We start from the raw sequence: 17,842 nt of genomic DNA, 5'->3' as shown, positions 1-17,842 counted from the left end.
TGGTATCAAGTGGATACCACTTTAGCCCCCATTACACACATGTGGGGATAGTCACATGTGGACATTAAAGAAGGTTCTAAAATTTCCAAAGCCCTGACAATAATTAATGGTTTATGTATGCAAAAATGTTAACCCTATATAGTTATCATATTATGTTCAATACTAGGTCACCAGGAGAAGTGGGGGCTCCATTTTTTTAGCATAGTACTTATTCCATAGTTGAGTATAACATAGTGGGATTCGAGAGTCTAACATAGGAGGAAGAAGGTGTTATAGTAGCCATTAAAGTGATGGTGTCAAAGGAGCTATAGTGAATTCCATTTATTTGTATCTGCATAACCTAAGAAAAAGAAAGATTATAGAATTCACCTTCTAGTTGAGTTTCCCCTTGTTTTGTTTTTCTTATTATACGTCTTGTGTTCATTTGTATGTTCTTTCATTTTCACATTTCAATTATTTTCACAAATTTGAGTAATACGCTAGTGATGATAATTTTGAGATCTAATGAAATAAACCTACATAATAAGATATTTTAACATAATATAATATCTATTGTAATGAATTGTTCCAATGGAATATCCACAACAATGTAAAAATCAACATTTCTTATATATATATATATATATATTTACATCGGCAAAGAGAAAAAAATGAAAATGGAAGGGTATATACAATAAGCTTTATAGCATTCACCTTAAAGCAACTAAAATTGCTATAAAATAAAAATAAGACACATGGCTTAACAATTTGGAATTCTTAATTAGCAATGGCCCTTTTGTCAACAATTGCATATGCGCCCCATCTCTCCATATTAGAAAAAGGAATCTAATAACTTGCCTCATTTTCAAACACATATTTACACCAAATTTTCTAGAGAACATATAATGCATAAACTCTCAAACAATGTCAAATATCAATTAAAGTATCTTGAATCAAATGTATTCAATCTCCTAAGAGAGCTTCCCTCTGATGTAATTGACTTTAAAGAATGTTTTCCAACTAAGATTGAATATGTGCACAACAAGACCTCGCAAAAACACAATCACATAGAACATGCTTCATCATTTTTAACTTTGTAAAAGAGAGGCAAAGATCATCATAAAGGCCATTCTTGGTCAATTTAGCTTTATAGCAGAGACCCTGATACATCACCAACCAAGAAAATACCTCGGGTTTATAGGAAACCTTAATCAACCAAACACCACACAACCTTTGTCTAGTAAATTTTACTCCATTTTGTTGGTTGTATGGTGTTGGCATTAATGTCAACTTAGGATGTCTACCTAAGGAGTCAACCATGGAGCCAATTGTGTTGGCATTGATGCCAAAAAAAGGAAGAAACAAAAATAAAATAAAAGAAAAAAAAAGTCTTTGTTTATTGAAGGAGGTGATTAGTTAAACTCGAAAAAGTATCTCATTTAATGATTAAGGTGATTGATTAAACTTGAAAAATTCTCTCATTTATTGAAGAAGGTGATTGATTAAGTTTGAAAATATCTCTCTCATTTATTGAAGAAGGTGATTGATTAAACTTGAAATATGTTCTTATTTATTGAAGAAGGTAATTAGTTAAGTTTAAAAAAATATCTCTCATTCACTGAAAATGATGGTGGATAAAGTCAAGGAGGAAAGTTCTATGAATGAGACCAAATGTATAATGTATGAATAGAGATTATTAGCTCTCCATTACTCTGAATGTAATTATTATTTTAATAATTCCATAAAATTATATATTGGAGATTGCTTTGAGGAGTTTTGGTTGGTTAATTTATTGGTTGAGTGAGTGTGAGAGAAGAAAAGAGTGTGCAAGTTGTGAGGGACATTATGCAAAAGATATGAAGCAGTTTGCAGGTGTTGCAGAAGCTCGCAGAAGTGTGTGTCAGTCAGCATTTTGAGCAAAGAGCAAGGAGATGGAGCAAAGGGAGTTTTCAAGATTAATTTTGTGTATCTTGTTGTTGTTGATGTATTTATCATATTTCATATGCAATTTTTGCTTTGATCGTACATATATGCTTTTGTTGAGATGTGCAGTTCTCCTTGGATTCTAATTTGAAAATTAATGAAAGTGTGGCTTAGAGAGTTTGAGGAGGTGGTGGCCTTTGTTCAGTAGTGGTTGAACAAGATAAGTGTGGTGGCTCCTTTCCGGTGGTGGCCAGTAAAATGGTATATTGGGAGTGGTATCTCCATATAGTGGTGGCTAGATAGTCAAGTAGTGGTTGGGCGAGGCTTATTGGGAGTGGTGGCTTCCAGTAGGTGGTGGCCTGCAAAGTCATGTGAGTAGAGACTTCCTAACTAGCGGTGGCCAACAATACTACTAGAAGGATGTAAAAGACTCTATTTATATAATAATAAGAGAACGATAAGCAGCACAACAACAGATGGTGGTTTTTGTCCCTTAGGGGTTTCCACCAAAAATAGTTGTGTCTTCTTGTGCATGTCTATCTTGATGTTTATCATGGCTCTTTTGTGTTTATTTTATGCCACATTTATCTACTAATGTTATGATATGTGTGATTGTTAAGTGATTTGGGAAAAAGTGTGGAAATTTTATAAGTTTCATCACTACTTATTCACCCCCTAGTAGTGATTCACATTTCTAACACATTTTATATCAAAGCCACTTTTATTAATGGTGGTTGAACCACCTTTGATTTAAATTTCTTGGTTATATATATATATATATATATATATATAAGGGTTATCTCAATTGGTCAAGTCCTTGTCATTGAAGCACCTCTACTATTGAAAGGTCATGGGTTCAATTCTCTCGGCACTCTTAGGGTATGTGATCAGGTGCTCATGTCCTAAGTGTCGTAAAATGCTCAAAATTTAAAGTCCTTAGAACTGGTTTAAAGTTAAATTACTGGAAAGTGCTCGTCTTCCCGATTCCGGCGCCGCAAACGGTTCGAAAAACGGTCACCGTATGAGGAAGTTATGGCAAAAAGAAGAATTTGTTCATAACATTAGAAATTTTAATTTTTCAAAAAAAAAATTAAAAAAAGAATATTCCGCCAGCACGAAATCCGAAGCAACCACCAACATTAAATGTAATTGCAGTTAAGTTGGCGGAATTTTGGCAGGAGCGCCAAATCTGGCAGACCCGCCATAATTGGCAGAGCTAACTGGAGTTAACTAAAGTTAGCTGGAGTTTTTCTAGGGGCAAACTGGAGAAACTTTAAATGGCCATAACTTTGGCTAGGAAAGTCGGTTTTGGACGAATTTTTTTTTGATTTTGGGTATTTTCGACCTTCTAAAGCCATTGGTGCAGGTATTACAGCCATCTGAGGTCATTTTCAGAGGTTTTATAGCCGTGAAAGTTCTAGGAGCCACTAGGGCCCAGTTTTGTGAAGACTGTAAAGGGTTGCAGGTATCCATTGGAGGTGATCCAATAGTCAATCCTGAAGGATTCAAGTGTTCTGAATCCATTTTTACCATCTATTTCTCCTGGAGATGCTTCTATTCAGCTATATTTTCAATTTGAGCATTTAATAAAAACAAGGACAAGCCCGGTTGGGAGCTTTGGACCCAGCAGACGTAGCCCTGGAGGGGGTGAACTGCTTTATCAACTTCTTTTGCATTTTTGGTTGATTTATTTTGCAGATCAAATTCGTTTTAATGTGTTAAACAGTAAAAGGAAATAACTTTGCTATGCTTAAATGGGTCATGAACAGCTGAAAATTTCATGTGTTTTCTTTCTGCAAGACATGGAAATCTTTTAAACATGTTTAATTCTAAATTGAATACCTTGCAAACAAATTTCAAGTAGTTTCAAATTCATATCAGTATGACTCCATGGTTGAGATGGTAGGAAGTGATCCTTTTAGGTAGATCTGCCTAGTATAATATTTTAGTGGACATGGTAGTCATTGATCTTTGAGGACCATAAACCACATAGAAAATGTATCCCCTTTCATATATTTAATGAGTTCTTTTTTTGGTATTTTTATATACTTCAATTAAATCAACATAGATCGATCATAACTTTGGATATATCGTGCATTGAGAGGGATCAAATCCGTCAAGGTGCAAACATTTCTTCAAGTGTTTTCAATCTCACAAAAAATTTCACATCATGGGACTTTTCCTCTTAATGCATACAGATCTAAAGTTAACAAGGATTTACCCTAGATATTTATATATAGTATGTGTGTGTGTGATGTGTGAACTCCATGTTGAGAATAAAAGGAATTACACATATGTGTCTTCGTGTGATTTCCATGTTGAGCATGAAAGGAATAACACCTCTCTCTCTCTCTCTCTCTCTCTCTCTCTCTCTCTATATATATATATATATATATATATATATATATATATTCTTACAACCCTTTCGTAGGTTGAATGAGTCCATTTTGTTATTTTTATTTATTTCAATTAAACCATAATAGATTGATCTTAATTCTAGATCTAGCATGCACTAAGAGATAATAATATTTTAGTGGACATAGTAGTCATTGATATCTGAGGACCATAAACCACATAGAAAATATATCCTATTTCAGAAATTTAATGAGTTCTTTTTTTTGGTATTTTTATATACTTCAATTAAATCAACATAGATCGATCATAACTTTGGATCTATCGTGCACTGAGAGGGATCAAATCCATCAAGGTGCAAACATTTCTTCAAGTGTTTTCAATCTCACAAAAATTTTCACATCATGGGACTTTCTTCAAGTGCTTTCAATCTCACAAAAATTTTCACATTATGGGACTTTTCCTCTTGATGCATACAGATCTAAAGTTAAGGATTTACCCTAGTTATTTATATACAGTATGTGTGTGTGTGATGTGTGAACTCCATGTTGAGAATAAAAGGAATTACACATGTGCCTTCATGTGATCTCTCTCTCTCTCTCTCTCTCTATATATATATATAGATATAGATATATAGATATATTCTTACTACCCTTTCGTAGGTTGAATGAGTCTTTTTTTGGCTTTTTATTTATTTCAATTAAACCATAATAGATTGATCTTAATTCTAGATCTATCATGCACTAAGATAGATAAATCCATCAATGTGCAAACATTTCTAAGTTTTTCCAATCTTAAAAAAGTTTTCACACAGGATTTTCCCTTTCGGTGCATACAAGTTCAGAGTTAACATAAATTTACACTAATTCTCCATATATATATGTATGTGTGTATAATATGTGAACTCCATATTAAGAGTAACACACCATTAAAGTGTTTTAAATATTAGAAATTTTTTTAATTTATATATATATATATATATATATATATATATTGAACCATGTTGAAATTTTATTCTATTATTATTTTTAAATGTAATTAAGAGTAACACCATTCAAGTGTTTTAAATATTAAAAAAAATTTAGTTTATATATATATTGAACCATGTTGAAATATTATTTTATTAATATTTTTTTAAATGTTGTGTGTCAACTCCATGTTTACCGCGAAATTACGCCCCTCTTATACTTAGTTGTAAAATACATCTTTGAAAGAAATAAGAGTTTTTTTTTATTGTAATAAAGATGATATTGAAATTTTTTATATATTTTTTTGAAAAAAAAAATTGATATTAAAATATTTCACTTAAAATGGTGAAGTAGATATTTTATTTATAACTAGTATTAAAAATAAAAATAAATTAAATTAAAAAATTAAAGGTGGACAAAGTTTTTCCACTGGAAAAATCCGTAATTTTCATTAAGATAGAGAAAATTACATATTGTAAATGCTGTAGCATATGTTGTAAACAGTGTCGTCCATCAAGATACACCACGCAGGGTGATCTGGTTGATAATACAAAAAAATTGTTTATATAGACAGTTTAACAGTCTATTTAAATAAATGCCTGTACATGACCACGCAGGGTCCATTATCAATGTGTCCTTCTATATATATCAAAAAGATTTACAAAAAATTTATACTTCAGATCATGTCATTAAATCATTTGCTAAGATCAGGGACTATTGTCCCTCTCATATCGCTAGTCTATATATGGCCTGTGGTAATAGCGGTATTCCTCAGTCCCTCGCTGCTCCAATATTAACCATTCTCCTCTGGGAAGTAGCGCGGCCTCCTTGGATAATTGATCAGCGCTGCAGTTATATTCCCTGTATATGTGGATACAAGAGATATGATTAAAAGCTGCCTTGAAAGTATGTGTTTCATACAATACGTTGTTGAGTGTGTGAATGTGACATATTGTAGAATGATTGAACCAGTTTACAACATTCTTTGAATCCCCAAATATGTTAAGATTTAAACACTAATGTCCCAGAGAGAAATGTAATAAGTGGCGAAGGGTCATGAGTTCCGCAAAATTGTTAGTGCCCGCACCGAGTCCCAGCTTTACTTTGCATCTGTGGTGATCATTGATGTGGAGTATGAAGCCACCCCCACAGCCATTTTGATTCGCGGCCCCATCGAAGAAGGCCCAAGGGACAGATTTTTCTATGATGGGGGGTGGTTGAATGCGTCTCTCCCTAGGGGGAGTAGGGTCGGGCAGTTCAAGGTATGAGGAAATAATGCCAGCTTCTGTGTGTGGCCAACACACAGCGTTATTATCAAAGATGTACCTGTTGCGGACCCTCCATATATGCCAAATGACCACTAAGGGAAGGTTCAGTAGCTTTGATCCCGGGTGACTACGATTCCAATCTTCCCATGCACCTTGTATATCGTCTCCAGTCCAAGACCCAGCAAAGCCAATAGATGGGGAAATGTTTTGCCAAATAGAGCGGGTTGCTATGCAATGTAGGAAGAGGTGTACAGTTGATTCCGATGCCTCTTTGCACAATGTACACCAGGATGGCCCATAAATCGCTCTATGGGTTAGGTGCTCTCCCGTGGGGACTATATCCTTAAGAACACACCAGAAGAAGAGTCTGATACACAGAGGTGCTGTAAGTTTCCAAATGTCTCGCCACCAGTGCAATGATAGATCAGGTTTTTTATGCTGAATGAGGGAGCAGTAGCCAGGCTTTGGTGTGTATATACCATTATCTGCCAAACACCAAACTAATTCATCAGGCCCCTGTTTGATTCTAATATGCGATTCAGATAATGCTGAGGTATATTCAAGCCACTCCTAATGCCATTGTGGAGGGAGGTCGAGTTGTAGAGCCGACTTCCATGCCTGTGAGAAGATATCTGTGTTCTATTGATCAGCGATGTGTGCAAATACCCTGATCTCTCGAGCATGTAGGTGCCTGATGAGATCTCTATTTAGTATGTGTCTTCCCCCACTTCCTATCCATGGATCTTGTCCAATCCTACCTAGTGAGCCATCATTGATTCTCCAAACCAAATTGTCTCGTATGAGGGGAAGGGAATGGAGCAGTGCCTTCCATACCGATGAGCATCCCGTCGTCTACCATGATGGAAGTCTGATCCAGTCCAATAAGCTCTGAGGCCAAATGTATTTATGGTATGATATTTGTGCCCAAAGATTCTGACTTGTCATCAGTGACCAGCCCATTTTTGCAGCAAGTGCTTGAGCAAAGAGGGGAAGGTCCTTGAGCCCCCATCCGCCCCATTTCTTTGGTAGGGCTATCTTTTGCCAGCTTATCCAGGCAAATAATCTTTTGTCCTGATTGCCATTCCAGAGATATCTGTTACAGAGTTGTTTTATACGCGCTAGAATGTTCTGCGGGATCCATGCAAGTGCCATCCAGAAGACCGGAGTGGCCTCCAAGAATGATTTGATAAGCACCAGTCTGCCTGCCCTTGATAAGTATCTGAAGCTCCATACTGTGAGTCTCTTTTCCAGCTTTGTAACCAGCCAAACCCAATCAGCAATTCTTTGACAAGTAGGTTTTAGCCAGTACCCCAAATATTTGAGGCCCCTATCCAAGGGGTGAATGTTGTAGGGAAAAGCCTGCTATGCAAAATGTGTTTCATGAACCGATGTGTGAGTGAAAGTGATAGTGGATTTAGAATGATTTGCAAGCATACCTGTAGCGGAGGAAAAGAGAAGAAGAATCTTGGGAAAAAATCTGGAATCTCGTATGTTGCCATCCAACAGAATGAGTACATCGTCCACAAATAGTAGATGAGTGAGAGAACAATCATCTGAGATCCGAAGACCACAGATATCGCCATTCCTTTTTGCAGAGGCAATGAGCCGACTGAGACCTTCCATGACAATCAGGAAGAGTAGAGGTGACAGTGGGCAGCCTTGCCTCAGTCCCCTTTCAGAGTGAAAAAAGGGTGAGGCCGAGCCATTGATGAGAATACTGAAGGAAGGAGATGTAATACAAGCCATAATCCAAGTGATGTAAATGTGGGGGAATCCCAGATGGATAAGAATCATCTTGATATAGAGCCAACTGACACGGTCGAAAGCTTTGGATAAGTCAATCTTGAGAATGATGCTCTTGAGATGCTTGGACCAAATAGAATGGATGGCTTCTTGAGCCGAACCAATGGCTTCATGAATCTGTCTGGATTCGAGAAAAGCAAATTGTTGAGGGGCAATATGTCTGGAGAGAATCGATCTGAGGCGGTTGGCAATGGTCTTGGAGATGATCTTATAAAGGCAGTTGCACAAAGAGATAGGCCTATAATCATCAAAGGATGATGGAGAGTCGGATTTTGGAATGAGAGCTATGAAGGTCGAGTTGATGGCGTGGTAGATGGATCCCGAAGTTCTGCTCTCCTCCACGACATTCAGAAGATCCTGCCCTAGGGTTTCATAAAATGCCAGATAGAATTTAATGGTCCATCCATCCGGGCCCGGACTCTTATCTTTTTTGAACCATTTTAAAATACCTTCTAGCTCCCCAGAAGTAACCGGAGCATTTAGCTCTTCTACATCATCCTCATCAAAAAATCTCGGAAAATGTCTCGCTACATTGATAATATGAGGAAGATTTGCTTCACGGTGGCATTTGTAAAGATCTCTGAAATGTGTGATGCCAAGGTGGGCAAGATTATTAAATGAGTCAGCCATGTCTCCCTCAGGAGTGGGGAGTTTCCAAATGGTGTTGGTCACTTTTCGACCTTTGGCATAGCTGTGAAAAAACTTCGAGTTATCGTCCCCTGCTTTTAGCCATATTGCTCTACTCCTCAATCGCAGGGATTCTTTGCGCTCCTTTAGAATATTAGCCTTCTGGTTTTCCAATTCTATCAGTCGACCCTTGTCCTCTGCTGTGATGAAACCCAGGCCCCGATCATCGAGTAGTGAGCTCAACTCTGATTCAATATGGGTGAGTTGAGAGGTTTCCCGTGTATGCTTTTCCTTGGCCCAATTAATGGAGAGGTGCTTGATCTCAGAGAGGTTTTTGCAGAACCCTTTTGCAAGTGATTCTGCTCCATTAATGGGATGAGCTATCCAATATTCAGAGATCATCTTAATGTATGACGGGTCTCTCAGCCAGGTGTGATTGAATTTATAAGGGGCTTTTGGTTTCTTAAAAGGCCCTTGGATTTCCAGATATATAGGCGCGTGATCCGAAATGCCTCCCGTGCCCACCCATTGCTTGTAATGATGCAACTGTTGAAGGAGCGAATCTTTCATGATGAATCTGTCAAGTCTGCGGGCCAATGCTGCATCGCCCACCCTCCTGTTCCTCCAGGTAGGAAGGAGTTTATGCATGGGGATATCCACAAAGTTTGTCTGCTCTAACAGATTAGTCATATAATCTGTGATAGAGTCGATTTGTGCCGCCGATCCCCATGATTCCCTGTATCCCAATGAAAAATTGAGATCTCCTCCAATTATTGTTTGCTCTGAATCCATGAGGGAGAGATGTAGGAGTCGCTGCCAAAATTGTTCTCTTTGGTTACAAGGGGCATATACATTCACAATCCTGAGATTCACGCCCAGATTAGCAGTGAAAATGTCCAGAACCAAAAAACCGGACCCCCCCAAGTTGCTTCAACCTTAATGGAACGAGGGTTAAATCCAATGGCCAGTCCTCTGGATCGCCCAACAGCATCGAGGGCTACAAAGGACCAACCCGGGGTCAAGGATTGAAAGGATTGAGAGATTTGATCGGCCGAGCAAAGAGTTTCCTGAAGCATGATGATATCAATAGGTTCAGTCTCAATGAGACGCTTCATGGCTAGTTTCTTGGAGGCACTAGCCAACCCTCTGCAATTATAAGATAAACACTTCATGGGGGAACACTGCGCGGGGTATATCCTACTCTAAGGACCCCGTCAATGGTGGATTGACGACCATAGACGACCTCCGCCCCTGCTTTCTTAATAGCCTTTGAGAGATCAGACTTCCTGCCTCTGGTAGGCAGGGAGCCGGCTCCGGGAAAAGAGATACCAAGACCAGACTGGTGGGTCGACAAATCTTTGGAATGGGATCTGGACCGAAGAAAGTAAGGATGAGGGGGAGAGGCCTCGGAGGATGGTCAGGGGGTGGAAGATGAGGAGGGAGAGAGCAAAGAGGGACCAGAGGAGGCAATGAGGGGAGGGGAAGTCATAGCACAATGAGCCATAGAAGTCTGGAAAGAGGCACCTGTATTATTTATAATTTGATCAATAAAAGAGAGTGGAGGGTTCAGAGGAGTACCCAAGGCTGAAACTGCTTCAGCTGCAGAGCGAGCCCTGGTCATCGGCGGCGAGGAGTGCTTGAGTCCAGGGTCAACCGCTGGTGAGGATGCCATCGGAGGCGGACCAGTAGGAATGGGGCGCGAGGAGACTGATGATACAGCCCTGGAAGGTGCAGGAGTGTTCTTCGGGGAGTCTTAAGCTTTTCGGTTGAGTGGGCAGTCTTTGAAGAGGTGACCTACCTTGTGGCATCGCCTGCAACGGAACGGGACCCCCTCGTAGTCCAGTATCTGGACTCTAATGTATCTCCCCACTGTAGTGTAATATTTTCCTCCAACCCTTCACGGGTATCCAAGTGAACCAATATACGGGCGAGGGTCCTGCTTCTTGATTCCACAAAAGTGCGGTCATGATCTAGATATGTACCCAGTGCATTACCAATCCTGATGAAAACTTCTTCACCCCATAACTGCAGTGGAAGACCCGGCAAGCGTACCCAGATCGGTCCAGCTCCAATTTGTTCACGTTCTGGGTCAAAAAGAGGACTCCACCTCTTGAGAAGGACCGGGGCCATTTCAATGTGCCAGTACCTGGCCAGTACCAGGTCCGTGTAACTCTCCTTTGAGAATTGTAATGAGAACCAACCTCGTGGCAAGACATGGACTTCTGGAAGTTCAATGAGCAAACCTCCCCAAATCTCCTTCACCCATTGAGTCAGCCTATTTGCCGAATATGCCCTTCCCCTGACATGCCCCACCAACACAGTGCTTGCCATGATTGCAAAATCTCCTATAGCCGAGGTCTCACTGAACCTGATGGTGATATCCTTTGAGGTAGCCTTGATGCACTTCGACTTCCTTTTGCTGGTGCGAGGTGCAGACGGGTGGTCCACCAGGGGGTTTGGTACGCCTTCCTGAGGGAACTGTTTAGCTGGTTTAACCTTGACAGCAGGAGTCTCGAAACACCCAGATGGTCGGGCTCCCACACAAGAGGTATGCGTCGCTGCAGAGACCAGAGGGTTGACAGAGGGAGCGGTAAAAAACGATGAGGATAGCAGGTCGAAAGAGGGCGAGGGTGGGGTGTGAGAGGATAGTATATGTAGGGTGCCCGAAGAGAGTGGAGGAACTTCAAAATTAGGAGATTCGATAGGGTGAGACCCGATGAGGGGAGGGACAGAGCTGTGCCGCGGTAGGGAAACAACGGGAGGTCGATGAGACGATTCAGGGCTAGTAAACGGCAAAGACGATACAATCGGAGGGGCAGGAGTGAAACTAGGGTTATCAAAGATGACTCTGTCCGGGAAAGGCTCCTCTGAATAATCAACCGCTTCCATCTCCATGTTGTCATCCATATCCAACCACAGGTCGAATTCCGAAAGCGACGGGTGTAGACAGCTACGATGTAAGGTGTACAGCGCCTTGGTGAAACCGTGACGATATTCTGCAGAGGTCAGGCAGAAACCCTAGGTTAACCTTGTCCTTCACGAGCGCGCGCCATCTTCCTTAGAAATCCTCAACCTAGTCAAAGTCCCATTGTTCGTTTGCTTATGCACTAGTTTTCATTTTGAATCCCCAAAGGTGGAAAAAGTTATTTTATTTATGGTTGACATTAAAATATTATTTTTAAATGTTAAAGTGTCAAACTTCATGTTAAATATTAAATTAATTATCATTGAAGAGTTATAATGATAAGGGTTTGTGATGGTTTCAACCATGTTGAGGTTCCCATCATTGCATGGTTTAGATGATTCAATAAATGGTTTTGAGCATTGGATATTTAGTTGTTAATGATGATATGCATCAATGAGGGGGAAGAATGAATGTCTTGCTTGAATATTTGTATGGATCTCGTGCATCCTTCATCTATTTGAGCGAGTTTTTATGAGTGATTGCCTTCACTAGAATATCTACAACAAACCTTTGAAAGAGAAAAGAAATAGGAGGTAGACTCCTGTCCTTTATTGCGGCCGGATCAAATCCTTTTTAGATTATTTCTGCTTCAATAATTGCCATACTAGGGAAGCAACATCCTTCAAAGGGGGTCGTGCCTCAATTGTACACTGCTCTTCAAACCTTTGTTCTAAGTATTGGAGTTTTCGCATTGCATTATATTAGATATCATTTTTGGGATTCAATTGCGTTAAGTAAGTCATTCATCTATGACCATTTCCATGAGAGTTAGTCGTAACTGACTAATTTCCATGATTTTTTAATAGTCCACTTAGCACTCATTGCATCGGGTGATGCTCACAGGGGTGAAGAAGTGGGATTGAAACTAGTGAAATGAATCACATAGCGTCAATCATCACTTCCAAGGCTTGCACCCGGCAACCAAGACTTCTCGGGAGGTCACCCATCCTAGATCACCTCTGGCTCAAGCGTGCTTAATTATGGAAGTTTCCCCATTCGACTACCTCTCATGGAAATGGTCATAGATGAATGACTTACTTAACGCAGTTGAATCCCAAAGATGATATCTAAACCTTTGTTCCTTCGCAAATGAGCCTCCCTTCCTCACCCTTATGGGTGACCAATAAATAAGCTTGGTCATAGAAGCAATTTCATTCCTTCCCCAATTTTGAAGGCTAGTAAGTCAAAACACTACAATATTGTGACCCCTCATGGCAATGAAAAGTAAAGTTATTGTACCTCTGTGTTTATTCATGGTTTTGCGAGTGTTCATTCAATATTCATCTATCTAGTTACTAGAAGTTACTCATGGATATATGGGTTGTTCTAGGGAAGGTGTGTCTAGCTCTCTATTTCTCTGGAATAGAGGTTTGTTGCTTGCACACTAAGGGGGAGGAATGAAATCGATTTGTCAATGAAAGAGCAGAGCCGCCGATAAAAGGAGTGTAGGGACAAACATTCAATTTTTTTTTTGGGAGGGGGGGGTGGTGGGGGCTTGAGCTACAAGGGAGTCTAAATAGAGAATCTAGCACTGGTGGTTGAAGAGCAAGCAAGAGTATGTATATGAGCAATATGCTCTAATCTACTGAACCTACTCCTACAAGCAAGAGTATGTATATGAACAATATGCTTTTGTTTACTGAATCTACTCCTACTTCGAAACCAACCAAATCCTCTGAATCACCTAAATTAACAACTTAATTAATAACTTAAATTGTGTGGCTAAATACACTTTCAGAAATAATACTAATAAAACTTATATATATTTATATATAATAAAATTATTTTATTATAATTAATATTAAAAATTATTAAAAATATATTTAATAATTTAATAATTTTTAATATTATTTATTAATATTACATGAAAAAAATGAAAAGCTAACTGTCATCTTCACATACATACTGAACTCAACTGTTAGAAAAATAAATACCTTTCAACTCAAAATTCTTATCTAAAGAAAGAGCTCATAAAAATCATGTTTTTGAAAATAAAATTTAAAAACTCTTAACCACAAACTCTTACTAGCCAAAGAGCTCGTGAGTCATATTTTGGAGAACAGAGATTGAATGCATGTAAATTCTCGGTATGAACATAACCCAATGGTTAGTAAAAGTAGGATACATTTTAGTGAAAGGGGAATTTTTTTTAACCAACAAAATAAACCATGGACATGAGTATGTATCACAGAACATTGGGTCAATGTTAATGTCTTTATTATAATTTAGTTGTTAGTGTTTAGTAAATGTAAGTTGATAAATAAATTTAGTGTTATCAAAAAAAGGGTGGACATTTAAAATTTTGAAATTTGATCATTATAATTTGAGATTTCTAAAAAAAATTACCAAATTTTACCAAAATATACTAAAATTTCTATTGTTCTTTAATAAAATTTATAACCTCATTACATAAATTCATAATACACACTAATATATTTACAAACTATATAAATTTTTATTAATAATTAATTTAAAATATATATATATATATGATTTCAATATTCAAATACCATATACTAATTAGTTCATTATATTTTTTTTAGATTTGATCACGGATCATTTTATTCTCATCCAATGAACCAAATCATTGGACTTAATACATGATAAATGATAAATTAGTGCATGATAATTAATAATAACGACATGGAAGAAACCAGAATCATTCCACCATTCATCAAACTCACGAAATCGCGACTAGGTAAGGTGAGAACTGACACAAACACACGAACAATACGGACAAAGAGAAACAGAAATTCCACTGAGGATCCACGCATTTACATAAATTATATGGTTTCCAATTGCCAATACAGACAAACAGAACAGCAATTCCACTGAGGATCCACGCATTTACATAAAATTATATGGTCTCCAATAGCCAAGGATCCACGCACTTACATAAAATTATATGGTCTCCAATTGCCAAGGATCCACGGACCAAAACTTCAATGAAAGAGACAAAAGGAAACAGCGATTCCACTGAGGATCCAGGCATTTAAATAAAATTACATAGAGTCCAATTGCGAAGCTACCTCTATTCGTCTCTGATAGTTGAATGAACACACAACAGCTCCGATTTCTGCAGCACAAGCAACCAAAATGGGTGAGATTTCAGGCGAATACGAAGTGGTAGTGGTAGGCGCAGGCATAATAGGCAGCTGCACTGCCTACCAAATTGCAAAGAGAGCCAAATCTGTTCTCCTCTTAGAGCAATATGATTTTCTGCACCACAGAGGGTCTTCTCATGGGGAATCCAGGACCATCAGAGAGACTTACCCAGAAGAATACTACACTGCAATGATGGAGGAGGCCTTTAGTCTATGGGAAGAAGCCCAACAAGAAATTGGGTACAGAGTGCACATCAAGACCCAGCAGCTTGATATGGGTTCCATTCAGAACAAGAGCCTCCAATCTGTTATACAAGTATGCAGAAAACGAGGGATCCCCATTGAAGTTCTCAATTCAGAACAAGTTTCCGAGAGATTCAAGGTAATCAAGCTGCCCAGTGATTGGATTGGAGTTGTTACAAACAGAGGCGGGATCCTGCGAGCTTCCAAAGCAGTTGCAACGTTCCAGTCTTTGGCTCTGAAGCACGGAGCTACACTCAGGGACAATGCCCAAGTCACAAAAATCAGTAATGGGTGGAAATTGAGAGATGGGTCAGATGGGGTTCTTGTGTGTACCAGAAGGGGTTCTGTTCTTGGAAGAAAATGCGTGATTGCTGCAGGTGCATGGGCTCAAAAACTTGCTAATGAGATCTCAGGGATTGAATTACCCATTCAGCCTCTTCATACCAGCATTGCATATTGGAAAATCGAAGAGGGTTTACAGAGCTTTTTGCCGGAGAATGGATTCCCCACCTTTGCCTGTTACAGTGATCCTTACTTCTATGGGACACCCTCCTTAGAATACCCCGGATTGCTCAAGGTCTCAATTCATGCAGGTTACCCATGTGACCCAGACGAGAGGGCCTTGTTGCCTGATCTGGATGCATTGAGGCAGAAGGTAAGCCCTTGGTTGGCTAAAAGTTTCAGAGGAACTGTTATGTCAGAAAGCCCTGTTGTCGCCGAGGCTTGCATGTATTCAATGTCCCCTGATGAGGATTTCATCATTGATTTCTTGCCATTGACAAAGACTGAGATGTCAACAGCATCCAAGTCCCCTATTTTAATCGCCTCTGGATTCTCTGGCCACGGGTTCAAGATGGGTCCTTTGATAGGACGGATAATGGCTGATCTTGCCCTCACAGGAGAAGCTCATGGGGTGCCCCTGCAGTATTTTTCGATTGAGCGTTTTCTTCAGAATCCCCAGGGTAATCCCAAAGAATATGAGGAACAGGTTTCCCCTTATCTGTGTACCCCATCGTCATAAAGGTACAAATATACTGAAAATAATCGTAACACTATTTGAATTTGATGTTGTTCATTTCAGCTTTCCTCGATGAACTAGCATTTTCTGTGGGTTAGATTCAGAGTAAATGGAAGTATATGTAAATGTTCATAAAAATCACTATTCTTGTTAAGATCAGAGTCAGAGTGGATATGCTAGCTCTCCTGGCTTATGTGGTGCATGGCATTTTTTGTCACTGCCCTTTAGCTCTATGATATATATGTTCTTTAAAAAATAAACATCAGTATGTCTTTTTTTCTATTTTGAGACTAGCAGCTACATCAAATGCTTGTCTGTGTAAAACAATGAAAGGAGCTGAGAGTGCTTGTCATTTTACTAGAAGCAGCGGTAGGTTAGGTTAGTATGTTAGATATATTTTCATTCAGGTTTATTATGATTATGTTCCATGATGACTGAATAAATTAGCTCTGTTTCTATGAATTGTTGTTTTTCATTATCTAACAGAGCATTGCAGTATAGGCTTTTAAATCAAATTTTCAAGGACATAAGTTTAAACATTTTAGTTTTGGGATTTGTACTTGCAACTTATTATTAGAATCTGGCCAGGTTATGTAATTTTGGTGAAATTGAAATTTTTTATAGTTAGAATTCTATTTTTGAATGTATAAATAGATTCAACTTCTGAAGAATCCTCAAATTTAGATTGTGTAATCTCAACCATTAATATTTACAATTCCAACAATTCTTTTAAAATTTTACCACATTTTAAGAAAACTGATCAGAACAATGTTCCCAGAAAAAATTAAAAGTAAGAATGTTTACTACACTACTTTTGGAACATTTACCAATACTATTCCCTGTTGAATCTTGTCCTAGCAGCATCTCCTTACATTTTATGGATTGAATGAAGTGTTCAGGTTGTGTCCTTTCAGGTTCTAACAGAGTTAATTTCTGTAAATGCATATTGTTAAATGCTTAAAATCCAAATCACATGTTATTAAAATTAGGTTTGGTTTTGTTGTAATGAAGAGATATTGTAATTTCATGTTCTGTCCTGTTTTATCCTGTATTGTTAAACATTCTGATTTAGTCAAATTACATAAAAATAAAAATAAAAATAAATGAAATGAAATTAATAATTAAAATAAAATTGGCTTAAATCAGTGAATTTACTATTTGTGATTTTTTGGCTCCAGTTTTGACAACCCATGGTTTTCCCTGTGGTATTCTTCTTTAATGTAGCCTATTTAAAGGCATAAAATTCCATGATTTACAACAGATCGGGTCATGTCATGTAAACATTAGCCATTTTGTAACTCCATTAATGAAGAATAAAGTTTGTTTTGATATAGTTTAACTTTATCTAGATAAGGTGAAGCATGAATTTTACTTCAATGTGTGTTCAATGTGTGTTCTATGGTGTGTATGTCCAGTATGGTATTTGATGGATATATTTAAAAAAAAAAATTGAAAATTATTTATTTTTAGAGTTTCATTTTGCATATAATGTATATATTATGTAAAATATATAAAAATAGTTTAAATTGTATGTTGAAAAACTGGATAAAATTTAAAATATATAAAAATAGTTTAAATTTTATGTTGAAACA

The 17,842-nt window shown here is 38.1% G+C and overlaps 1 protein-coding gene across 1 annotated transcript; it reads left to right on the top strand.

Annotated features, from left to right (window-relative positions):
• Window positions 1–14,609: 14,609 nt before the first annotated feature.
• On the top strand, window positions 14,610–16,693 carry LOC149219732 (FAD-dependent oxidoreductase family protein). The gene has a single exon (XM_089384474.1). The coding sequence runs from the start codon at window positions 14,982–14,984 to the stop codon at window positions 16,251–16,253; it is 1,272 nt and encodes a 423-aa protein (XP_089240600.1). The 5' UTR covers window positions 14,610–14,981; the 3' UTR covers window positions 16,254–16,693.
• The last annotated feature ends 1,149 nt before the right edge of the window (window positions 16,694–17,842 follow it).

Source organism: Pinus tabuliformis, chromosome Q, assembly GCF_031772625.1.
Source record: "Pinus tabuliformis cultivar Carrire ecotype Pingquan chromosome Q, CPIR1, whole genome shotgun sequence".
Classification (NCBI taxonomy): Eukaryota; Viridiplantae; Streptophyta; class Pinopsida; order Pinales; family Pinaceae; genus Pinus; species Pinus tabuliformis.
Note: the sequence above shows the minus strand (reverse complement) of the source record. Positions and strands in the feature narration are given on the sequence as shown.

Bases quoted from the DNA above. Each gene is read 5' to 3' on its own strand.
- LOC149219732 (XM_089384474.1), top strand. From the start codon at position 14,982: ATGGGTGAGATTTCAGGCGAATACGAAGTGGTAGTGGTAGGCGCAGGC.